This window comes from Globicephala melas, chromosome 13 (assembly GCF_963455315.2).
Source record: "Globicephala melas chromosome 13, mGloMel1.2, whole genome shotgun sequence".
Classification (NCBI taxonomy): domain Eukaryota; kingdom Metazoa; phylum Chordata; class Mammalia; order Artiodactyla; family Delphinidae; genus Globicephala; species Globicephala melas.
Genome location: NC_083326.1, coordinates 70,102,571 through 70,128,412, shown reverse-complemented (window position 1 = coordinate 70,128,412; position 25,842 = coordinate 70,102,571). Strand labels below are relative to the sequence as shown.

The 25,842-nt window shown below is 48.2% G+C and overlaps 1 protein-coding gene across 4 annotated transcripts in view; it reads left to right on the top strand.

Annotated features, from left to right (window-relative positions):
* Positions 1-25,842, top strand: part of SEZ6L (seizure related 6 homolog like) — a 200,709-nt gene that overhangs the window by 104,118 nt on the left and 70,749 nt on the right. For all 4 annotated transcript variants that reach the window (XM_060311160.1, XM_060311161.1, XM_060311159.1 and 1 more), the window contains exons 2-5: positions 18,998-19,768; positions 20,592-20,725; positions 22,724-22,916; positions 24,832-25,017. In XM_060311160.1, coding sequence (XP_060167143.1) covers positions 18,998-19,768; positions 20,592-20,725; positions 22,724-22,916; positions 24,832-25,017 — 1,284 coding nt within the window. The remainder of the gene's footprint in view (positions 1-18,997; positions 19,769-20,591; positions 20,726-22,723; positions 22,917-24,831; positions 25,018-25,842) is intronic.

The window sequence follows — 25,842 nt, the reverse complement described above, 5'->3', positions numbered from 1 at the left end:
GCTGCAAGAAGCAATCGCCATTCAAGGGTATAATGAAATGTCCACTAATGGCCCAGCCCACCAAAATGAGGAGGAAGCGTGGCCAGCCAGCCCTTGGAAAATGGAAATTGATATTGCGGTAATGTCCGGTTGGCCTCTCTGGATGTGCTATTGGGTCAGGTTTTTATCCAAACCATTCATTTGGTGCTTAGCATGTGCTTTTGTTCCCAAGTCATGGAAGGATAGGAACAACAGAACAGCAATAAAAATAGTCATTATTAGTAGTATTTCTATAAACAACATTAGGTTGCTGTTGGTCTGCTACTTACAGCGTCATAGGAAAGCAGCTGAATAATTTTTTCATCAAAGTTGAAAGACTTGGACTAAATCTTTGGCAGTATCTACTAAAGATGAACATGCCATACTGTGCAACTAGCATTCCACTGGGAATATACCCAACAGTAATGGGTGTACATGTGCACCAAAAAAACATGTAATACAGTGTTCATGGTTGTACTGCTCATAATAGCCAAGGTCTGGAAGCAACTCAAATGTCCAACGGCAGTAGCATGGATAATGTATGGTATAGTCACAAAATGGAACACTATGCAGCAATAAAAAAGGAATGAACTACCACTATAAGCGATGACGTGGATAAATATAATGAGTGGAAGAAGCTGGTTACAAAAGAGAACATGTTGCATAATTACCCAATGACTTCGTAAACAGGCAAAACTAATCTTCCACAATAGAAGGCAAAATTGGGCTTACCTTGAGGGGGGGTGTGACCAGAAGATACCATATGTACTGGCAGTGTTTTGCTCCCTGATCTGGTTGCTAGCTGTGCAGGTGTGTCCAGCTTGAGAAAGTTCATTGAGTAGACTTTTCTATGCATAGGTTACACTTCAAGTAAAGTTTATGAAAAGGATGAAAAAGTAGGTTTGGGACCAAGAGACTCAAAATATGGTCTGCATGACCATCCTCACTGAGTGTTGGGCACAAGAGACTCGAGCTCTCACCCAATTCTCTTATCACTTGGTGAGTCTCCATCCGGGTATCTTATGCCAAGTGGGATATTCAGACTGTCCGGGCAGAGGTCAGGGACAAACCTCAGGTCACCCTTTGCTCCTGATCCCATAGCCTCAGACAGATGTGGGTGCTTTGAAAGGAAAAGCAGAGGCTCTGGAGTTAGCTCTCCTCCCTTTCATTTCCACCAGCTCTGAGAAGAAAGACTGCTTCCAACATATTGTATACCTCCTTCCACATCTCTGAGCACAGTGCCTGGCATCCAGTGGGTTCTTGGGGAGTTTGTTGAATGACTGTATGAGGGTATGGATGAATGAACAAATTGCTACTGTGAAAATTAAATAAGATAATGTACCTAGAATGCTTTAAACAGGACCTGAAATGGAAGAGAGCTAGAAGTTAAGGGGCTCATAGGTCACACAGTCCTGGTTTTGAATCCCTGCTCTACCACCCTCTCCCAGCGTGTTCTTGGGTGAGTGAATTTCCCTCTCTGAACCTCAGTTTTCCTCAGCAAAATGGGGAGACTAACAGCCCCCTTATTGCAGAGTAGTTCTAAGGATTAAATGATACAGTGCATATGAAACACAGCACATCATAAGCTTCCAAAAGTGGCGGCCATTACTGTCATTAGGTGAAAATTAGGAGTGGTACTGTGAATGAAGCTGAGGTCATTGTTCATGAAAAGGAGAGACTGGCATCTGTCCTCCTTCATCTCTCTGCATCCATCTCTCTTTCCCTGTGTCACAAGCCCCACATGTGCTGAGCCAACCTTGGCAGAGTTGGCTGCTGAGTGAATAAAAGGCGTCTTCCCCCCGCCACCCCAGGGAGATGGCCCGGCGCCAGTGTGTGCAGGCACAGGGCCTGTGAAGGGGGCCAGGTGGGCGCCAGGGCACTGAGGCTCTCTGTGCGGTCTCCGCCAGGCTCGGGGGCTGACAGTGGCCACTCTGAGGACCATCAAATCCACCCACTCTGGCGCTTCCCCCAAGCCCCGAGCCCACCACCTGCCCAGCGGGTGGGCCTGGGAGTGAAGGGAGGCTCTGTGCACTGCCTCGGCCTCAGGCCCATGCACACCCGAGGCATTGTTCTTGTTGGCTGCAAGAGCTCATTAGGCTCTGGACAGAGGCTGGCTGGACTCCAAGAGGCAGACATCAAGGCTCAGGAGTTAGAGAATGGAGGAGCCTAGAGCTTGGCATTGGATGGTGCCAACCCACTCCCCAGGATGCACTGAGCTCATCTGCCTGGAGAGAACCTTGACCTGTGTGAGGCTGAGGGTAGAGGTGATGTGTTGTGCATCCCTGTATCCCCCCCAACACACAGTGTGTGCTCAATACCTCATGATGGGTTGGGATGGGATGGGATGGACTGAATTGGAGCGGGGTGGAATAGGATGGGTGAGATGAGATGAGATGGAATGGGATAGGATGAGAGGGATGGGATGGGTAAGATGGGAGGGGATGGAATGATATAGGATGGGTAGGATAGGATAGAATAGAATAGAATGGAATGGCTTCTCCTATTCCCAGCCCAAGTCCCTGTTGAAATTGACCTGGAAGGTAGCAGGTGTGGACCTGGCATGGACAAAGCCACCTGAAAGAGAGCAGGGGAGAGACGGGGGATAAGTAGAAACTATTTCTTCCTCCAAGCCACAGAATTCTCAACCATGGCCCCCAAAGATAAATTGTCGCTTAAAATCACCTATCTCTAAGACATCAGATCTGGAAGGGATATGAGAGACCATCCTTCCAAGTGCTTTACAAAGTATGTTCAAATCTCAGCCCCACCAGCTACTAGTTGTGTTGCTTTCAGCAAGTAAACCAAACCTCTTTGAGTCTCAGTTTTCTCATCTGTGAAAGGAGGGTGGGTGGGTAATGATGCCGAAACGTGGCCTCTATGCACTGGTGCCAAATTGAATCTTGGAGACAAAGTTTTGGGTGGAATAGAAAAGAATAGCTTTGTTGCTTTGCCAGGCAAAGGGGGACACAGCAGGCTCCTGCCCTCAAAACTGTGTGTCCCAACCCAGGGGAATTTGGTGGAGTTTTATATCAATTGTTCAAGGGTGAGTTGCTGTTAGGGATCAGGGTGTGTGCAGGGCCTGTATTCCTTTAACCTGGCCTCAGGTGGTCTCCTGGTGCACTTCTCTGGAATGAAGAATGCTTCATCAAGTAGTTAGCATCTTCCGTTTGTTGGGGGTTTTATTTCTGCAGAAAAACTCAAAGATATTGTTCTGTGTATCCCTTGAGGTGGAACCAGGACCTGCCCCAAGGCTGCACTATTGTTTCTTGACTGCTCTTCCCTTGTCTCCATGTCCCCTCCCTTCCCTGATTAGCAACTGCTTGAACCTGCCCTTTGGAACTCAGGGAAGGTCATGGAGGCTGAAGCCCATTTCCTACAAACAGGAAACAGGGGACACAGAAAGGCTTCCATGCCCAGGAGCCCCACAGGGTCCTGCTAGGTTTCAGTAATAACATTACCCACGTCCCAAGGGTGTTGAGAAGAGTAGGTGAAATGATCCAGGTAACAGCATGGATGTAAAGGACCTGGCATGTACTACTAGGCACTTAGCACCTTGAGCTTGCGTCGTCTCCTCACCGTCATCACCAAAGGGATAAGGAAGAAGTTCAGGGGGCAGCTCTCAGACTGCCACCCCCACTCCTGATTCAATCCATGAGGTCCCTTTTCTGGCTGATTATGGGGGTTCAGTCATCCCCAAGACAACCCTCAGGTTCAATAATTTGCTAGAAGGACTCATGGAACTCAGAAAAGCTATCATATCCAGAGTTCTGGTTAATTACAGTGAAAGGATACGGACTAAAATCAGCAAAGGAAAAAGGCGCAGAGGGTGGAGATCAAGAGAGCCCAGGCACAAGCTCCCAGATGTCCTCTACCAGTGGAGTCGCGCACACAGTGCTTACTTCCAGAAACACCGTTATGCAACACCCAGAGTATTATCAACCACCAAAGTTCACCTGAGCCTTGGTATCCAGGCATTTTATTGGGGGTTGATCACTTAGGTGTGACTGACCATCCTTGCGGCCGATCTTAGTATCCAGCCCCAAGGCCCCCACCATAAATCACATTGGTAGCATAGAGTACACGGTGAGGCCCAAAGCCCCCAGCTAAACAAATATGCTCTTATCAGGCAGGATATTCCAAGGGCTTAAAGGTTACGTCCCAGGAACCAGGGGCAAGGGCCAAACCTTTCTTTGGAATGTGCAGAGTATGGACAACCTAGACTGGCTGAGTTAATCCTTTACTGCACAGTTATACATTGTCATTCCTCTTAAGGTTTTATTTGAAGAAATGATTCCATTAAACAGAGGATAAAATTGAGGCCCAGAGATGAGAGTAGGTTTACCGAAGGCCATAGGGTGAGTTGACAAGGCACCCTGACCTTCCTAATCCAGAGCTTTTTCCTTTGCAACACAGGCCTCAGTTTGCCCACCTGTGAAATGGGAATGCTGGGGCATCTTCCCTGCCTCTTTAGGTTCTGCCTTTGTAGAAGCCATTCTCCCACTTTTCTCTGTAGTCCAGGCCTTAGGAAGAGCAACCAGTGTTCTGCTATTCATGGGGCACAGCCAGCATCCTCCTCCATCTCTGGGGACCTCTTAGCTGGAGTAGATCCTATGCTGATTTGTTGGTAGTGGGTAGCCCTTGACATTTTCTCTGGAAAGCAGCCAGGCCAGGGTCAGGGGTCGGCTGGAGGAGAGACACAGAACAAATATAGGTATGGGTTTGAGGGCCAGACAGCCCTAGTTTAAATCCTAGCTCTTTGCCACTTACCCATGTTTCCTCATCATTAAAATGAAGACAACAGGGCTTCCCTGGTGGTGCAGTGGTTGAGAGTCCGCCTGCCAATACAGGGGACACGGGTTCGTGCCCCGGTCCGGGAAGATCCCACATGCCGCGGAGCGGCTGGGCCCATGAACCATGGCCACTGAGCCTGTGCGTCCGGAGCCTGTGCTCCGCAACAGGAGAGGCCACAACAGTGAGAGGCAAAAAAAAAAAAAAAAATGAAGATAACAATAGCTATGTTTCAGGAAAAGGGGGGGGAAAGCATTTTAATGCCTCAGGTAAAGCCATGAAAATGTTTTGTTTGTCCCCAGCAAATAAAGCCACTGCTGTCCATATTCTGTCTGAAGAGAGCCCTGCCCTCAGCTCTTCAGTGAAACAAATTAAGCCTCACAGTTGTGAAACTCAATCCTATGCATTACTGCACCTCCACATCGCCCCAATTTTGTTTCCTTAAGGTTGACCAGGCAAAGATGACTGTCTTAACTTCACGGAGCGAGAAACTGAGGCTTTGAGAGATGGAATTTGCCTAAGGTAGATAGCAAAGTAGTGGTACAACCAGTGCCTGAACCCGGGTCTCCTGATTCCCTGCATCTTCTCCACTCTGAGCATGTCTTAGAAGCATCCCAGGATGCCAATCTATTCTTTTTTTTTTTTAATAAATTTATTTTATTTATTTATTTTTGGCTGTGTTGGGTCTTCGTTGTTGCACATGGGCTTTCTCTAGTTGCGGCGAGCGGGAGCTGCTCTTCATTGCGGTGCGCTGCCTTCTTATTGCTTCTCCCGTTGCGGAGCACAGGCTCTAGTCGCCTGGGCTTCAGTAGTTGTGGCACGTGGGCTCAGCAGTTGTGGCTCGCAGGCTCTAGAGCACAGGCTCAGCAGTTGTGGTGCACAGGCTTAGTTTGCTCTGTGGCATGTGGGATCTTCCCGGACCAGGGCTCGAACCCGTGTCCTCTGCGTTGGCAGGCAGATTCTTAACCACTGCGCCACCAGGGAAGTCCCGCCAATCTATTCTTTATTCTTGTCTGCAGATCTGAGCACACAGGTGAAGGGAAATTGTGAGCTTACTCATGATGTCTTTAAACTCACTCACGGACCATCTGGATTCATTCCCAAGTATTATATTTGCCTGTGCGAGCATATAGGTAATTGAATCTAGACAGATTTCCCACTATGAGTTTCCTCTCGGAGCTGTCTTGTGTGTCTGTCTCTCAGCCCTCTCTCAATGACTCACTGGATTTCATGTACACAAATAAATCACAGTGTGTTCCTCTCCCCCTCGCTACTGGTAAGAAATCGCATGGCAGCACCATGAGATGTGAATAGAGTTGGGGTTGGAGGGAGGGGGATGGAGGTGGGAAGGGAGAAGAGCGTTTAAATGCTAATCAGTTGGCACTGATGTCAGCCACAGTTAATCAGATTGTTAAAGACAAAGGCAGGATTGCACCCCTGTGCCAACAGCTATCTGGGCTCATTCACGGGGAAGATGGATGCGCCGCCCAGCCTTCGCTCTGATGAGACGCAACTGGACATAAAAGAACGTTCAACGCTTTCTGAACCCAACATGAATTACAAAGGAGGCCCATTTGTGGGGGAGAAGCCAGCTCACAGAGGACAATTATCGGATAATTACTCTTGCAGCCGAAACACTGAAAGAGTCTTTTCTTGCCTGTACAAACTTGTCCTTCTAACACCTGCTCCAAGTCGCCTGCAGCCCCCTGGGCTTCTGCTCTAGGCCCAGGGGGGTTGGGGTGTCCCTGGGCTTCTGCTGCAGACTGGGGGGTGGGTTCAGAGTGTCTGTTCACAGGTGCAGTTGGTGTGCTCTTTGGGGTGATACGTACATCACACCAAAATCTCCCCTCCATCTGTATGATTATGGCATATTGGGCTGTGCCAGGGAAATGAAGAGACAGACAAACAAATTCACGAGGTGGGTTTCTATTTGCCCTCCCACTGCTAAAGCCAACTGTGTGATTGATGGGAATGGGCCGCCTTCCTGCTCTCTGTACCGTGATGAGATTATCTTCTGTAATTAGAACGAGTAGGTATGTATGTTCATGGAGAACAGCTCTCCAGCCTCGAAATCTTAGACCAAAGCATCTTTGTTGACTAAGGATTTCCCTTTATGGTAGCCAGCAGTGTTAGCTGCCTGCTGGTCTGTAATCCCTCACTTAAAGAGGCGGCCTTGATCTAAGACCCCCAGTCTTGTTCTTCACAGTGCTGCAGGCACAACCATGATTCATCAAGTAGCTATTGATGAGGGGCCTCCTGTGTGTCAGGCTCATGGTCATGGAATAAGTTCTAGGGTGACAGTGACGAATAGGGCAGGCGTGATTGCTGTCATCGGGAAGCCTACTTATAGTACGGAAGAGCGGGAGAGATGCCAGGCAAGTACGATGGTGCGACTTACTTGTGGCTTATCTTTTTGGTAGGAGTTAAGTTGAGAAAATGCAGGAGTATCTTTTTGATAGTGTTAGGAGTTAAGGGAAGGACAGAAAATCCGGGAGAGACTACCGGCCACTAGAAGGGGGTGGTTTAGAAAGATCCCTCTGGCTGCTGTGGGTAGAGTGGGCGGAAATGATGAAGCAAAGTCCGGAAGAGAAGCAGGGTTTTCATAACCATGTTGTGGGAATAATAGGATAGCTAAAAATATCTTTTTAAGGTACAGCTTGCTCGCTTTGCATCTTTCATGGCGGCCCTCAGGTTCTCTGGTGCCTTGTGAAAACGAAAAGCCGAGCTCATCTGCCTCCCCACTGGACTGTGTGGAATGGAGCCCTGGTGCCTGCCCTGGACGCTTCCCATGCTCTGTCTGCGACTACTCAATACTCCTGGAAATAATCTCCTTAGATGATTTTTTTTCAGAGTGATGAATGTCTGAGCCTGGTGGAGAGGATGGCTAGATGATCTGGGTTATGCCTATCCCATATTGAGGGATTTTCCTTCCTCTCCTCTGCTGGGGGTCCTGGGCCTTTCCTGTGCCCCCATGATGGAGGTGTTGAATCATGGATGGTCAGTCAATGATCCTAGCCTCCTCCCTTTTTCCTGGCACTCATTCCCCTGTCAGTTAACTCATCTCCAGGTGGAGGGAGGACGTGGGATAGAAATCTGTCCATTTCAGTCCTGAAGAGAAAATTGGTTGAAAAGGAAGGAAATTACTAAAAAACCAACGGGTTAACGAGGAAATCAAAAGGGAAATTTAAAAATGCCTTGAGACAAATGACAATGAAAACACAACCATACAAATTCTATAGGATGTGGTAAAAGCAGTTATTAGAGGGAAGTTCATAGCGATACAGGCCTACCTCAAAAAACAAGAAAAATCTCAAAGGAAACAATCTAACCCACCACCTAAAAGAACTGGAAAAAGAAGAACAAACAAAACCTAAAGTCAGCAGAAGGAAGGAAATAATAAAGATCAGAGAGGGAATAAATAAAATAGAGATTAAGAAAAGGAAGGAAGTTAGAACAATGGACCTATGAGAGGCTGAGAACTGGACCAGAGTAGCTTTCACCACAGTGAGGCCAGGGCACTTGGCCTTCGTTAGTAATGTCTGCACCCTGCTACCCACCACCCAGGCACGGCCACATTCAGAATTCTAGAATTTCTGGATTTGAAGGGAACTTCATTATCTCCTAAGCTCTTGCTAAGTGTTCCAAAGCACCCTTTCTCTTCTTCACCCACTACATTCATTGGACGTCTAGCATGTGCAGAGCTTTGCAAGAAATCCGAAGATGCGTTGCCTATCCCAGCTTCCCTTTTTTCTCCCCATCCTTCCCCGTTCTCCTCACTCTTCCCTCTCTACCGCCTTCCTTCCTTGATGAATTCAGTAAATTTTTTTACGATTTCTTCTCCATAAAAGACACTATGGTAGTTGGTAGGGGATATAATAGTGAGTAAAATAAATAAAGTTTATGTACTTCTACTGTGCACTCAGCACTGCATTAACTTAGCTTTTCAAGAAAATACAGGGGATACCAAACCCAACACAGAGGACAACAGTGTAGGGGGGTCTTGTGGTTCCCAGACAGCTTCTGAATGTCACAGTCATTCTACACTTGGGACACACGTATTCATGAGAGGTGACATTGCATGAGTGTGGACCGTCTTGTGGGAGACAGTGAACATGAGAACAAGTCACCAAGACCAATTCAGGTTGTGAGAAGCACTCTGAAAGGAATGATGCAGAAAGTGAAAAGGGGGATTTTGGAGAAGGAGAGCTGAGACCTGGATGACCAGAGGAAGCCAGCCAAGCAAAGATATCAAAGAGAGTGCCAGACTGAGGGAACAGCATGTGCAAAGGCCCTGAGGTACAGAATGAATTTGGAAGTTTTAAGGAGAAAAAAGTGCATGGGATCATACTGTAGTTTGAGGGGAAGCATGGTAAGAGATGATGTTGGCCGGGGGGCTGAGGGGGTGGTGGTCCAAGCCTAGGCCCAAAAGGCTTTGAAGCCCACTGAAAGGAGTTTTGATCTTATTCTCAGTGTTATGGGCAGCCACTGATGGGTTCTAACCAAAGAGATCCTATGACCTGATTTACATCTTAGAAGTACTACCCATCCACTCCAGATGATTTGATCATTTCCAAGGACTCATCTGGTACAAATCTTGATTGGGGATCGATGTTTGAGGTGTGGTGGGAAGTCTGCAGTGGCTGACAGTCTGCCTGTGTATGAGGATTCCCATCTGTCTCGCCCAAACTAGAGGACCACCATGGGTCCCTTGATATAACTGCAAAGTCAGGACTTCCTTGAAGAGTGTGAAGCGCTAGGTGAAGTTCAGGTGACTTGTGTTTAACCTAAATGTTATTAATAAGCAAGTCAGTGAGGCCCATGCAAAGTTTCTCCCGAGTCTCTGGGCTCTAATTAGTCAGCGCAGAGGGTGGGGATGGTCGTCACTCCCCTCAGTGGTCCTCTTCGCTGATTTTAACCAAGTGGGAAAAAGAGACCCAGGGAGCCAGATGGGACCAGCTTGATTACTGAGGAAGCTGGGCTGTAGACCATAGATGGACACCTACACTCTGTCCTCCCCAAGTGACTTTGATTCAGCCTACCCAGGCCCAAGGAGAGAAGTCTGGAAAAGAGGGGGGACAGAGGGGGAGACCCACTGCTGGCTTTTTGGTCCAGTGCTGTTGCCCTGGAAACGGGATGCCATGGATATCAGATATCCCAAGTACCTCCCTCCCTAACACCGCCAATCAGATGGCCCCTCCTCTCTCAGGAGAAGTGAGGGAGAGATGGAGCAGTGGACACTCCCTGCTGGAGTGACGCACATTTTCCCCACCCCCTGTGGAAATGTGAGCGCCGTCTGCAACCCTGAGAAAGGTTGGGGTTTGTTCTCTGCCCTCCTCTGAAACTGGGGTGGCAAACCTTAGGGAGTTAAGTACTATTACTAATTAGTATTGCTATAAAAATAGCACACACATGGCAAATCAATGAAATTATTAAAAAATGATGCACAGTAAAAAGTGGTTCCCTCTCCCACTGCAAGCCTCAGTCCTGCTCTGCTAAGGCAATTCCCATTACTTTGCTCAAGTGTAGTCCTTTCACTCCCATGAGAGCTGTTATACCCACTGCTCTACCTTGATTTTTTTCACCTCACACTGAATTGTGTTGGCACATAGCTCTGCTATTCTTTATGTTATTTTTAAATTAGTTACATAGTTGTTGAATAGGTAATATTTTATCGATACACACACAGCTATGTATGTATATATACATATACATACACATAGATACATATGTATCGATGTGAAGGTATGTAGTGAAAATTCTCCTTCCCACCATTACTCGCCATCCTATTTCCAGTGTCCCACCTCCCCTATAACCATCATGATTAGTTTCTTGTGTCTCCTTTCAGAGTTTCTTTATGCACATATAAGCAAATGCCAACATATCTAGCTTTATTTTCTTTCCCCATTTCTACACAAAAAGCAACAAATTCTGTGTACTGTTCTGCACTTTGCGTTTTAACCTAACACAAACCATGGCCGTCTCTCCTCTTTGGTCCACAGATAGCTTCGCCATCCTTTTCTCGCAGCTGCACAGTCTTCTGTCTGGATGTTCTGTAATTGATTTAACCTCATTGATGGATACTTCGTTTGTCTCCAGGTCGTTTGCGGAGAGTGCTGCATTGCTTAACCTTGTATGTATGTCATTTTGCACGTGGGCAGACATCTCCCTGCAGGATAAATTCCCAAAGTGGACTTGAGTCAAAGGGGAGGTGTAATTCTGAACATTCTCGCCAGGTTACTCACCATGTAATTCACCAGGGACTTCATCTCACCCGTTTGAGCCCTGCGTGTATTCCATCTTGTGTTTCTACAATCATTTAACTAGCCCCCTATAGATGGGCAGGTAAATTGTTTCCAGATCTTTGCTAATAGAAATAATACTTGGTACTGTGAACACTTTGTACCATCCCACTGGGTGTCATGACCGTAACTGTCCTTCTGTTTGGGGACCTGACCAAGCAGCCCATCTACCTAGAAATCTACAGCTGTTTAGATGGAACTTCTTTTGCTACCAAGCCACTGCATCCACACTCTCTTGCTAGCCCTCATGTGCCACAAATCCCCGGCCTGATCTGTGACACAAAGTCTGGCTGCGGTGGGGTGGGCTTCCTGGGTGCTCTGGAGTAAAAGTGTGGTGAGGCAAGCGAAAGGTCGACCAACCGTGGGCACACCTGCAGCAACAACTAGAGAAAGCGAGAGAGCACCTTGGAATCACCTGGCGCGGGGTGGGGTGGTGGTTGCATTCTAGAAACCCACTATGCCTGGATCCAACTGCCCCAGATTCCAACTTCGATGGTCAGGTTAACAGTCACCAGAAGTTAAGCATAGACAGAGCTGGAGGGCAGCAGCACTCTTGTGTAGAGTAGGTGTCAGGGTAAATAAACAAGTTTAGGTTATTCTGGAAGGTGTTTTTTCAGCATCAATCAAAATGTTAAATATGTAAGTCTTTTGACTGAGCAATACAACTTCTGGTACGTGTTCCTGAAGAATTACCTGGACATGTTCACGAAAGGTGTGTCTTTATTGCAGTGTTATTTGAGAAGACAGGGTGGAGAATAACAACCGGAATATGAATCGATTAAGAGCCTGATTCAGTAATGTATATGTTTATATTTTAATGTAGCCATTAAAAAAGCATGAAGTGGCCACATATGTGCTAACAAAAAGATGGATTTTAAGTGAAAAAATGGTGGTGGGGCACTAGTGTAATGGAATACTATACAGCAGTGAAAATGAATTGATCAGAACTACACTTATCAACATGGATGAATCTCACAAAATGTTGAACGAAAGGAAAGGAAAGGAAGGAGCAGGTTGCAGGAGGATTCATATATAAAGTTTTAAAACAGGCTGCACAATATATTGTTCAGAGATACTGACACATAATAAACACATGCACACAATAACTAATAATAATAGTAAAATATACATAATGCACATAATAAATGAGAATGCTCAAGGCCAAATTCAGGACGGGAGTTACTCCCAGGAGGTGGAGAAGAAGAAGGAGAGGGTGGTAGGGAGGAACAAACAGAGATTGCCTGTGCTGGTTTGCCTGCTGTTTCTTAAGCTGAAGGTGTACACACATGGGTACTGTTGCCTCACTCTTCAGCTCTTTCTGAATGGCTGGAATATTTCAAAGCGCACTTCTTATTGCCAGAGCAATATATGCGATGTCATAACTCTGTGAATGTTTAGATTGACAGTGACAACAGTGCTTTATGAGGGCTGACAGCTGCTCTGTGAGCCGTGCTGTACACTCATGGTCTCGTCTTACTCTCTGACAAGCCTAAGAGATAAGGCTGGTGTGATCCCACCTTACAGATGAGAACAGGGAGGCCCAGAGAAGGGAAGGGACTGTCCAGGGTCTCGTGGGCAGTTAGCAGGCTGAATCTGGAACCCAAGCAATTCTGACTTCAACCCCACACGCCTATGTGCTGTCACACCTTTTAAGGTGAAAATGCTTTATTATTTTTGTATCAGTACATTTTATTTGGAGATTAAACAAGATCCTATTAACAGGAGTTCCCTTGGGAAGGCAGGACTGGTGGATGGGTCGGGGTGGTACAGGGCGGATACTTCTGATTTTACACCTTTCAGGTATTCTTGCATTTTTCAAATAAACTATTTTATGTGGAAAAGAGGAAAGGACACAGGAAACAAGGTCAGAACGTGTCTAATCCTACCCCAATTTGCTCTATGATCTTGGACAGGTCACTTCCTCTTTCTGAGGCTTGATTTTTATTTTCATCTATAAAATGGGAAAAACAAAATGCCAAGTTCACAGCATTGTTTGGAGGTTGGAATGAGATCGCAGCTGGGAATGCACTTGGCAGAGTTTCAGTCGCCGTCTGAGTGTCAGTATTGTTAGCCCGGGCACAGGTAGAGGGCTCTGACTGAGCACCCGAAGCCCACCCCCATCTCTGCCCTTTCTGTCCCAGAAAGTCTTCTCAAAGTCCAGCGGGTCCTTGTTCCCGCAGGACTGAGTGAGCTGGGTCTGGCTGAAGGGAATGGGTCGTATTCATCAGCTCTGACTGTTTGCTGTCCAAGGTGGACCTCTGGATGCCAGCACCTGCTGCCTGTGTCTGGCACATAGTAGGTGCTCGCTGAATGAATGAATGGTCAAATGTAAGTGGGAGAAAGAAATCCAGCCCTCACTGATGTCAGTGTCCTTATCTGTAAAATGGGGATTAGCCTAAGACCTTCTCCGCCCTAAAATTCAACGATTTAAGCAGAGCAAAGCACATCAACCCCAGGAATGGGAGGGAAAGTCTGTTCAGTTCTGGGGGCAGCACCGATGGGCATCACTTAGAGGGGCTTTTGCTCCCCCCGCCCCCGCCCAAGGGACATTTGGCAACGTCTGGAGTCAGTTCTGATTGTCACACAGGGGGTGGGGGGAGGTTGCTACTGGCCTCTAGCGAGTGGAGACCAGGGATGCTGCCCAACCTCCTGCAATGCACAGGACAGGCCCTTGCCCCACAGCAGAGAATCATCCAGCCGAGACGTAGAGGGCACGGAATGAACTGACATTCTTTGTTTCTGGTTTTGTCTGATGGGCTTTGATGTGGTTTTTCAAGCCTCAAATAGCCTTGTGTTGTTATGGCTGCCAACATGCTGTGTGACCCTGGGCAGCCCACTTTCCCTCTCTGGACCTCAGGTCCTTCCTCTGGGCACTTTGTAACCAGGAACTCTGCGACACTTTCCATCTGTAAGAGGTGACATTTTGTATTTGGTTTTGTCCCTGTGAGGGCCAAGCAAACCCACCAGCGTGGGCTGAGCAAGTCCTTATTGTGGAAGGTGAAGGTAAAAGAAAGCACCACTGAGTTAGATATGAATATTGTTGATGAGAACAGTGACTAACGTTTTTGTACTGCCATTTATCAAAAAGATATCCATTGATCCACCTGCCATTCCTACTTCCTAAAAGTAGCCACTTTGACTACTGATTCACGAGTCCAGCGAGAGAAGAGTTATCGTCATCCCCACTGGGAGACTGCATCCCAAAGGGGTTCAATGACTAGTGAATGAAGCAATTCTGTGATTACAAATGTTTGTCTCCTTTCCCTCCTCCTCTCCATCACAAGGCAGCATTTAAACCCTGCTCTTTTCATAAAATTTTTTTCACTTAAGAAAGTTTTGAATACTTCTTATGCACATTTTAGAAAATGTCAAAAAGTAGAAGGAAGAAAACACACCACTGAAAGGCCCACCACCCAGAGGCAACCAGGATCACACTTGGGGGCCTTTCCTCCAAGTCAAAAAATGACTCTCTGATTGCGATTTGTTTGAGTTGGTTGTGTCTAGTCGTTTGCATCCACACCATAGAATTTTACGTCTTGCTGTTTTCACAGAACATTATAGCAGAAGCATCGTCCGGCTTCTGTTTGCTCCACTTCTCCTTCTATCCCTTCGTGCCTGTGTGATGTGCTATTGCTTAGAATCCAGGCTGTTCCTGGCCATTCTGCAGGCATTTAAGATCTTCAGCTTCAGAGCCTCAGAACTTGTGCTTTTTCGACTTCAGTGGGATGCTTCCCAGTCTAACCTCCCATCTCCCCATCAACGTCAGAGAAAAGACAGAGGGAGATGTGTTTCCCCCACAACTTGGGTAGCAGAACAAATGCTCAGTTGCCTTCAGCGTTGCTCCATTCTGTCTTGAGAGAGAGAAGCAGCATAAGGATATAATTAAAGCTCTGTCTCTTCGGTTTGGTACCCGTATTGGGTTATCGCTGTGCGTCTGCCTTCCTAACTTCGTTGTTTTTTTAATCGAAGTATAGTTGATTTACAATGTCGTGTTAATTTCTGCTGTACAGCAAAGCGATTCAGTTATATATATTCTTTTTTTTTTTTTTTGCGGTACGCGGGCCTCTCACTGTTGTGGCCTCTCCCGTTGTGGAGCACAGGCTCCGGACGCGCAGGCCCAGCAGCCATGGCTCACGGGCCCAGCCGCTCCGCGGCATGTGGGATCTTCCCGGACCGGGGCACGAACCCGTGTCCCCTGCATCAGCAGGCGGACTCTCAACCACTGCGCCACCAGGGAAGCCCTGTATATTCTTTTTCATATTCTTTTCCATTGCGGTTTGTCACAGGATCTTGAATATAGTTCACTGTGTTATACAGTAGGACCTTGTTGTTATGCCTTCCTAACTTCTTGAATGCAGGGACCATGTCCTAGAGTGTTGACTCTCTCATGCTGAGGGTCAACCAGCCAAAAGAGTCAGCACCCAGTGCTTTCACTCATCAGTTGATGGACAGCATTCCAGTGGGGCACTGAACACACACGATAAAGGGAGAACCAGCCAGATGTGACCACGATGATTGAAAAAGTCAAGTGCTATGGGAAAGAGGAGTTAATTTAACCGGGTGGTCACTGGGGCCCCAGGAAAAGCTGGCCTGTTTGAGCAAGTGAAGTCCCTGGACCTCTGAGGCCATGGAATCCAATTCTGGCTAATTCCCACTGGGATGTGGTTTCACATGGCACTCATTTGGCCAGCGTCCCAGCTGAGAGCAAAGGCCGGGTCTCACGGGCTGCATGCCTTGCAGATCACAGAATACACTCATCTGTCTTGAACGTGGCCTTCAGTTTGGAGCCAGCCAGCAAGACCCCAGCGTGTGTGAGCTCTGAAGAGTAAGAAGAGGCATCGGGGGCAGGGAGATGAATGGTGTGTGTTGCGACGCTTCTTGGGAGTCAGGTGTTCAGTGAGAAAGGGCTGACGCGGTCCAGTGGATCCGCTTCCTAAAATGCTTTCTAGCTGCTGAGCTTGGCACCAGTTTTTCCCCGGGGGACCCCGGAGGTGGAGCAGTGATTGGGGGTGGGGAGGAAGTTGACTCCAGGGTCCTCTTTGTTGTATTTCCTGCTGCTTTTCTTGGCTCTGCTGGATCTCCGTGGGCTCGGAGGGGATCCAGATGTGATGGGTCTGCCACAGGAGACCAGACCCATGCGGTCTGGTTAAAATTCGTATTTTAACCAGGAACATGTTGGTGTTGCGGGGTGCTATCTGGGGGGTTGAAGGACGCTGTAGCCCACCCAGCAGAAACGCGAACAGACCAGGGGCTTAGGAGAGAGGGGTTTTGTGGGGAGAGGCCAATTCAAGCCGAGGAGAGGCTGCAGGTGATAATACTCCGTATTTCTTGAAGGCTGGCAGCGTGGTCTTTGCCATCAGGAAAACCAAGGTTTGAAACCCAGCTTTGTTGTATGACCTTGGAAAGTTACTTAATATCCTAGAGCCTCCATTTGCCCATCCGTAAAATAGGAATAATGATTTCTAATTAGTAAGGGTGAGAAAGATTTAGGTGAGGTAATGAATACAAAGCGTGTAGCACATGCCTTTGCACATGTTCGGCACTTGGTAAAGTCATCAGAAACGAAATGTTATAAATACCACTCTTATTACAGCCAAGGCACGTTGATGTGCTTTATGTCATGTGTAATCTTTTATCACCTTTGACACAACTTGTTTTCCAAGTATTTCTATCTCTCACTCCCTCTTCCACTTCCTCTCTCTCCTCCAGCCCCTTGTGATCAAGGGGGCATTTTTGTGAAAAGACTGGCTGAAACGAATGTAGCCACAGGACCCAACAAAACTCACAAGCTAGTGTCAGGACTGAGGTTGTCGCTTGGCCCTTTTTAGCAAGATTACCAACAAGCTCTAAGAATAATTGCCAGTTACCTGATTGTTTCAAAAATCAACAGTCAGAGCTGGAAGGACCCTTAGATTTTATCTAGTCTGGCTGCCCATTTGACACACAGAAGAGGAAACCCACCCAGTAATGATGGGGAGTAGTGGCCAAGACAGGACCACTATCCGGGTCCCCCAACCCCTGCTTGCATCCAAGCTCTGTGCATCAAACCACAGCTGGGTCTTGGGAGCCAGGTGTCCTGAACCCTCATCCGCGATTGTTCTTGTCTTATCACCTTCTCACTTGACAGTCTACAAAGATGGTCAATACCAATCATTTGATAAAAGTGACCGTGAGCATAAAAGTCACAGCTTTCAAGCAGGGCCACAACTGAGCTGATCCTATGAGGTAGATGGAGTGTCTCTACTACAGAAAAGAGGCTTAATGGACTTGCCCAGGTTCACGCAGCTAGTAACTGTCAAAGGCAGGATTTGAACCCAGGTCTAACCCCAAAGCCTCAGCGCTTCCCACCTTGGACCAGGAAACCTGCCTGGCACCTGAATGACCTGGATCTGTCCTCAGGTCAGATCTGGCCCCAGGGCCATCGTTGTCCTGGAATGTACACGGGCTTGGTAATCAGTGTCACACGACAGGAGTATTTGTTGATGCCAGTTGCACACTGTTGCAGTCTAGATAGATCAAGCCACTGCCGGTGCTGACTCGTGAAAGTAAAAGAGCCTTTCCAACGGCTATGGAAATAAATTTAAATGACAGTGCGGAAGGGACCCGAGACTGTGGCTGAGTGAGTGTCTTTTTCTGCGGAAAATTGACAAGGACAGCTATCAGTCCTTTGTCCCCAGGACATAATTCCTCTCTATCTCAAGATCATCATCGGTAACGTACTGACTGCTCCAGCCCCCTGCTGAGGGCACGATTACAATGACAAGAGTATAAAAAACAATGACGGATACAGCATCGGATACGTACCAGGCACTCTGTGGGTGAGGGACCCACATGTGCATACATGTACGTATGCTTTCCATTATCAACCTCTTGAACGATGAAAACCCTATGAAATAGGGACAATAGCCCCATTTTACAGCTGAGGAAACTGAGGCTCAGAGAGGTAGAGCCATTTGCCAGCTTGCAGTTGGCAGAACTGGGTCTCAAATAAGTAGATGCAGCTGTTTTCAGGCATGAGTCTGCTAAACAGTAGCCTGGGCCAGCCCTTATTTAAAATTATTAGGTGGTTTTCCTTTCAAGGCAAAAATAAATCACAAGGAGTCAGCAGGGCATACAAGGCCCACCAGAGACTGGCCCCCACCTCCCTACCTCACCAGCTCTCTCTTTAATCACCCTCCACCTCTGTCCCCTGTTCTCTTTCATTCCTCTTTTGCGCTCACCTCAGCCAGGCCTCGGGTCTTCCCACACCCCTCTGTTCTAAACCTGCCTCACGATTCTGGATCCTCAAATCTTTGTGAGTTTCCCACAAGGTCACTTGTACATTATTTAGTTAAAACAAAAAAAAAATCAAACTCCCCCAATCCCAGGATAATATAGCCCTGAGTCAGGGCACACAGCTTAGAGAAGAGACTGTGGGTTGGTTACAGCCCCACTCATCCTCTTAGTGGGATAGCCTTGTGCAGTGAGCAACCCGCCCAGCTGTACATGGTGGTTCTGCCCCACAGACTGGGTGAGGGGCCTGTCCTCTTAGCACACAAAACTTTTCTCTTTCTAAGCGTTTATCACATCAAATATGATTATTTCTACTTTCTTATTCCCCCTCCCAGGGCATATGTAACTGGACTGTGAAATTCTTGTGCCCTTGGTTTCTGTACCTCTAATGCTTAGCTCAGGCTGGCCATGATCAACCCCAGTCTCCCTGGTTGGGAAAAGGAAGTAAGAAAGGAAGGGAAGAAGGAATGAAAGGAGGCAGCCCCACATTGGTTGATTGGGCTGTACCAGCATCCTAGCAAGACTTGGGTACCACCTCAGGGGTGCCACCCTCAGAGTCTGCCAGTTGAGGACCTAAAGCCCCTGGCCCCAAGCTAACTGGTGTCCATTCTCTTTCCAAGATGCGCCACTGGAGGGAGATGCTGGCCCTTCAGGTACTTACTTTCTGCCCTTGGAAGCCCTGGGGAGCAGCAGTCTGAGCCACGAGACCCCCAAAGAGAGAGTGACCACGGCCCCTCTGAATCCAGCGCAGTCAGGGGACGAGCTTCACAAGCCAGAGTTGGAAGGGATGGTCCCCTCCGCACCTCAAGACTCCGCGGCCGCGTCCATGCTGCTTCTGCTTCCGGAGGAACCCGGCACCGGGCATGCCTTCCCCCCGACGAAGAAGCCGCCTTCGCTCAAGCAGGTGAACTTGACCAAGAGGCAGCTGAGGCCGAAAGCCACCACCGCAGCAGCTGTGCAGAGGGCGGCGTCCCAGCCAGCGTCCTCGGACCTGGTCCTCCTCTCCTCTGCCACGGAGAAGCTCCGCCCACCTGGGGACCAGGACCCCGTGGCCTCCGCAGGGGAGGAGACCCACCCACTGTTGCTGTCATCGGAGGAGCCCCTCTGGCTGGAGCAGAAGGAAGGTGCAGTCCCCACGACGCCCGCGCCCCTACAGATCGCCCCCTTCACCTCGCAGCCGCTGGTGGCCCACACGCTCCCCCAGAGCCCCGACCCCGGGGCGCCCGCCGTGCCTGAGGAGGCCCACGAGGCTCCCCCAGGGGATGCCAGCCCCATGACCCTGATGGACAAATGTGAGAACGAGCTGACCGGGTCGGCCTCGGAGGAAAGCCAGGAGACCACGACGTCCACCATCATTACCACCACGGTTATCACCACTGAGCAGGCCCCAGGTGTGTAGCCCCCAACCCCTCCAGCCCTCCCAGAACTGCGATGAGGCACCTGCTGTGTGCAGGGCATGGGAGAGGGGGGCCGGGGAGGTCCACGTCCCACCATTGGTTACCATCTATGGAGCCCTAGCTATGAGCTTGACCCTGTGGCCCAGAATTAATATCCCTATTTTAGAGATGAGATCCCTGAGACCGTAAGACATCGAGTACCCTGCCCAATGCCACACAGCTAAACAGCGGGATTCAAAGCCTTTCATCTTGGAACAGAATCCTTTTGTCTGCCTAGAAGGCCCTGGCCTTTCAAGGTGCTTTTGCTTTTACCGTTACTTGAACTTGATAGAATGCACGTCTGTGTTCCAGTCTTTCTTCTACCTTTTTTTCCATCTTCAAACACAGAGGAGAGACATCAGCTGTCAATCATACATTGATTTTGGACAAATGCAATGTGGCCGCTCAGGAAAGAGTATGAGCTCTAGGTTTGACTCCTGCTTGCTGTGTGAGCTTGGCCCAGATGCGCACCCTCTCTGAGCTTTGCTTTACTTAATCTCTGAGATGAGAATGAAATATCAGTCCCTCTGAGAATGAATGGGGTCACCCCTGTAGACCGATGAGGTGCCTAGCAGCATGTAGTAAGTTATCATTCTGTGTCAGATGCTGCTATTTGATTATCATGTTGATTCTGGAGCTGAAGGAGAATGAACAGCAGTGGGAGGAGTGGGGACAGGAGAACACAGGTGTCCCCAGAGGCCCTGTTCCAGCCCGCAGCCCATCTGAGAGATGACATCTGAGCTGTTCTCTGTGTCCTAATGACAGTGCTTTTCTCCAGCTCTCTGCAGTGTGAGTTTCTCCGATCCTGAAGGGTACATCGACTCCAGTGATTACCCACCGCTGCCCCTCAACAACTTCCTGGAGTGCACGTACAACGTGACAGTCTACACTGGCTATGGGGTGGAACTCCAGGTAACCCCATAAAGGTGCCCTGCAGTGGCTGCCTCTTCCAGCAGGAGGTCTCTGAAGGATTGTCTGAGTCAGGCTTGTTTTTATCATCCTAACCAGTTTGGTTCTGGCTTTGCCCTAATGGGGCAATTTAAGCTGGGCTTTGGTGGATGAATAGGAGTTCCTAACTCAGGGCACAGCTGAAATAGCTTGGCACACATGGAGGGAAGGGGATGTGTTGATAAGTTGTGAATCATTACACCCAGAAGGAAAGTCCTCTGATATCCTGCTTATCAAACACACACATAGTCATGGAAGCCCCATGTGGCTCATTTGATTCATAAACTTTTGGCTGCAAACTAAGAATGGAAAAGCAGGGTAGCATACTGCTCAAACATCTGGGTTTTAAGTCGCGGCTCTACCAGTTAATGCTATATGACTTTGGGTAAGGGACTCCAGCTCTCTGAGCCTCAGTTTCCCCATCAGTAAAACAGATGAAAATGTTGCTACTTTACAGAGTTTCAGGGAGGAATAAATATGACAGTGCACAGAGGGCATTCATCCAGAGCCTAAGGGAGAGACAGCGGGCACTCAATGCATGTTACCAATTATCCCCACCCTAGTTCCAGGCCATCCCCAACCGACCTCCCCATCTTTAGAAGCACTTTTTGGTATGAAGTAAGATGACATGCCAGGAAGTGGTGAACTGTCCAGTTCACTGTCCCACAGAAGAAAGGGTGGACGTGAAGCCAGAAAGCCACCAGAAGATTTCAAGCAGAGTCAGTTGTATGACATAAGCAGAACTTTACTTTAAGAAGGTTTTCTGATTGCATAGGGAGGATGAAAGGTAAGCCTCTCGGCAGAACTCGTGTCCAGAGCTTAGCACAGCACGCGGCACGTGGTAGGTACTTCGTAAACGTTCATGGACTTAACCTGGAGAAAAGTTGCAGTCCAGCTGATGCTGGCACTTCATGAGCACTTCCTCCACTTGAACAGACCCACTCTGTCTAATACTGTACGGAGCTTTTCATCAGGCACCGTAGAATTCCTTCATTAGCACCTGCTCTGTACCAGTCACAGCAGTAGGGGGCAGGGTGATATGTAAAACTGCTGCAGTGCCTGCCCTAAAGGAGTCTGCTGTTTCGTGATTGAGATAGACACACGTGGAAGACATTGGGATGCTTCTCCCAATGGTCTGTAGTAGATGGTCATAGTGGATGTTGTGGAATCACAGTGGAGAGACAGGCAAGCTCCTCGGCAGTTAGGGAAGGTTTCACGGAGAAGGGTAATTTTAGTGGGGCTTTGACGAATGAGTAGGCATTCATCAAAGAGAAAAGAGAGTAAGGTGTATGGCCTGAAAGAGGAAAGGCTTGTCAGTAATTCCTGCCTTGCTTACACAAGAGACAAGGGTCTGGGGTCCCAGGCCCCACTAAGAGAAGCAGAAATACTCATATTGGGAACTGGGGACTGACTAAGGTCCCCACCCCACCCCCGCTCCATTTGTTCAGCATCCTTGTCTGCGAGTAAAGTATCTCCCTTCTTTCTCTCCCAAGCCTGGAAAGTGGACTAGGCAAACCAAGTACATGGAGCTTTGAGGAGCCTCTGCCACTGAAGCCACCATTGAGGAGGATAAGAAAGTGGGCCTGAGAAAGCCCTAGAGATGAGGCCCCCCACCCCCTCACCAGTTTATGCAGAAGGGCAAGAATGTATTCAGTCAGTCCATAAAGATTATTGAGCACGTACTACGTGCCAGGCACGATTTTAGGCCCTGGGGACCCTGAGCAGCACGGAAAGTTTCCTGCCTCCCTGGAGCTTACCTTCTGGTGAAATGCCTTCTGTCTCCCTGGAGATGGGACCTCAGGCACAAGCTGATCAAACCCCTGCCCCCACCTGCCAGCTCCAGAAGACTCTGTCTCGGCTGCCAGCATCCAGAAGCCCCTTTCATGGGACTCAGATAAGGGGGCTAACAGATGCCCTGTCCCAAACACGACTCAGATTCTGTCTACCCCTACCTGTCTCCAGGTGAAGAGTGTGAACCTGTCCGAGGGGGAGCTGCTTTCCATCCGTGGGGTGGACGGCCCCTCCCTGACCATTCTGGCCAACCACACCCTCCTGGTAGAGGGGCAGGTGATCCGAAGCCCCACCAACACCATCTCCGTCTACTTCCGGACCTTCCAGGACGATGGCCTTGGGACCTTCCAGCTGCACTACCAGGGTAAGACAGGCTGGGGCTGTTGAGATGTCGCTTTTGTCTCCCTTTCTCTCTGGAGCCAAGGATTCTCACCCTTTTTGTGCCAGGGACCCCCTCTGGCAGTTTGGTAACACTGTGAACCCCTTCTTAGATTTGTGTTTTTAAGAGCATAAAATATGTACAATTCAAAAGGAAGCCATTCGTATTTAATAGCAGTTGTCAAAATATTGTTTTCATCTATGACATCATAACCTCTGTGCTTCTTGATTAACACATTAAATAATATTTCCCAGTGGCTCTGATAATTACTGTAATTTCAAAGGAGCATAAGAAATATGTCAAGATACTCATTTTGATATGAAAATATCTATGATTTCTCTTGGTGACAAAGTCACATGTTCTGTGACTATGTTACACATTGTTGCCTACATTTGTGATTGAAGGAAATACCATTGTTAAGTGAAAGGTTAATGAAGGATGAGCAAGCCCCCTTTTCCCGTTCAAGTTCATGTCTCCTGAATCTGACACACAAATCCCATGAGAGTCCATGGGTTGCTGGGAAACAGCCTTTGCTACTGGAGTCCTTCTCTCTTTTTTCTTCTTCTCCACTGTTTCTTTCTTTCCTTTTTTGTCTGTTTCTAGTCTCCTCTCTTTTGTTTTCTGTTCACCTTTCTCCTCTCTTCTCCTCCCTCTTTTCTTGCTTCCTTCATATCTTTCTTTCCTCCCCTCCCTCTCTTCATTCCCACCCCCATTCACTCTTCCTTCTCTCTCTCATTTCAATGTCATCCCATTTTCCCCACCTCCTGGGCGTTTCCCAAGATCTCCGGTTACTTCCCTTACTAGGAGCTCCCCCTGGATACTTGCCAAGTATAAGATGGGGAAGGGGAGCCCTTAGCCACACCTTGGGAGGTCAAAAGCCATCCACATTTACGTCACATTGACTAAATGTCTGGAAAAACAATTCATTTAAAAATTTCCCCTTGGATGTTTCTGAAACAGATGGGTGACTGTATACAGGAGTGTCCGTTTCCTCACACCTTCTCAATATGCAGACTACCGTCTGTTGTCTTTGTTAATTAAAAAATGGAAAAAAAATAGCTCATTGAGCCATGAGCTTGAATTTAGTCCTCCTCATGGGAACTGGGAATGCACATATCCTAGGCTGCAGGAGAGGTCAGACCATAGTCTAGTGGTGGAGCTAGGACGGGTTCAGCACCCTCTTATGAAAATGAAACTCAAGGAGCTCAACGTGGTCACGTACACCCTTCTGCCACCCCATCCCGTGAGCTCTGTGCACCAGATATTGGGCTAAGGAGGCTCTTCTTTGGCATTTCACATGTAATCCTTACCGCCACCTGTGAAACAGGGACGATCACAGAGAGGAGAGTGAAGTTCAGGGCACTGTGTCAGTTTCTCAAGGTCACACGGTTTCTGAGTGATGGAGTAAGAGAATGTAAACTCACATTCATCACCCTCAGAGCCCAAGTCCTTACCTCCCAGGACGGTTGTTTCCAAGCTTTCATATCTTGGGCATTTCCTGAAGAACTGGTTATTCTAACTCTGGTCCAAGAGCCTGCATTTTTATCAGACACCTAAGCTGTTCGTGCAGGTGAGACTAACCTACCTGGGTGATCCTGTCCCTCCTGTGCTCAAGGAGAAGGCCGTTGTCTCCAGGGAGAGATGGGAACACATTTGTCGCCCCAAACCTGCTGTCTCTGCTTAGGCAGGGTGGGGAGCTTTGAGCCTAGAAAAAAGCGCTCATCTGGCAGTCTCAGCACCACGTGATCAACTCGAGTCACGAGAATACCCTCCTCCAGCACTCCAGGGGCCTCAGGGGCCTCATCTTTTCTCCTCAGCAAAAATTGACTCCCAGGATGTGGGTCATGTTCTTTGTCTCTGCCTCTGAGAGATGACTGTCTGCCCCTGCATTTCTTCCCAGCCTTCATGCTGAGCTGCAATTTTCCCCGCCGGCCTGACTACGGGGATGTCATGGTGATGGACCTGCACTCAGGTGGGGTAGCCCACTTCCACTGCCACCTGGGTTACGAGCTCCAGGGTGCCAAGACACTGACGTGCATCAATGCCTCCAAGCCCCACTGGAGCAGCCAGGAACCCATCTGCTCAGGTACATGCCAGCCTCAGCCAGACCAAACACGATGGTCCTCTTAAGAGGGGAGGGGCCAGCCCCCAGGGTATTAGCATTGACCTTAGGGAAGGGACTCCTCCAAATACAGGTGGCTGCTGCCGTTTTAACGTTTTGTTATATGATAAAATTGACCATTAGTGACACTTAGTACATTCACAACATTGTGCAACCATCACCGCTATCTTTATCACCCCCAAAAGGACACCCTGGACCCAGTAGCAGTCACTCCCCATTTCTCCCTGTCCCCAGCCCTTGGCAACCACCAGTATGCTTTCTGTCTCTATAGATTTGCCTATTCTGGACATTTCACGTACATGGGATCGTACAATATGTAACCTTTTGTATCCGGCTTCTTTCACTTAGCATAGTGTTTTCAGGGTCCATCCATGTTGTAACGTCTGTCAGAACTTCATTCCTTTTCATGACTGAATAATATTCCATAATATGGATAGGCCACATTTCATCTGTTCATTCGTTGGTGGACATTTGAATTGTTTCCACTTTGGGGGTATTAGGAATAATGCTGCTATAAATGTCTGTATGCAGGTTTTTATGTTTTCATTTCTCTGGGGTATATATACCCCAAAGTGGAATTGCTGAGTTATGCTAATACCACGTTTAACTTTTGAAGGAACCGTCAAACTGTTTTCCACAACGGCTGCACCGTTTTACTTTCCCACCAGCCATGTATGAAAGTACCAGTTTCTCGACATCCTCACCAGCACTTATTTTCGATGTCTTCTTTTTATTATTATAGCCATATAATAATGTGGGTGTGAAGGTATCTTACTGTGATTTTGATTT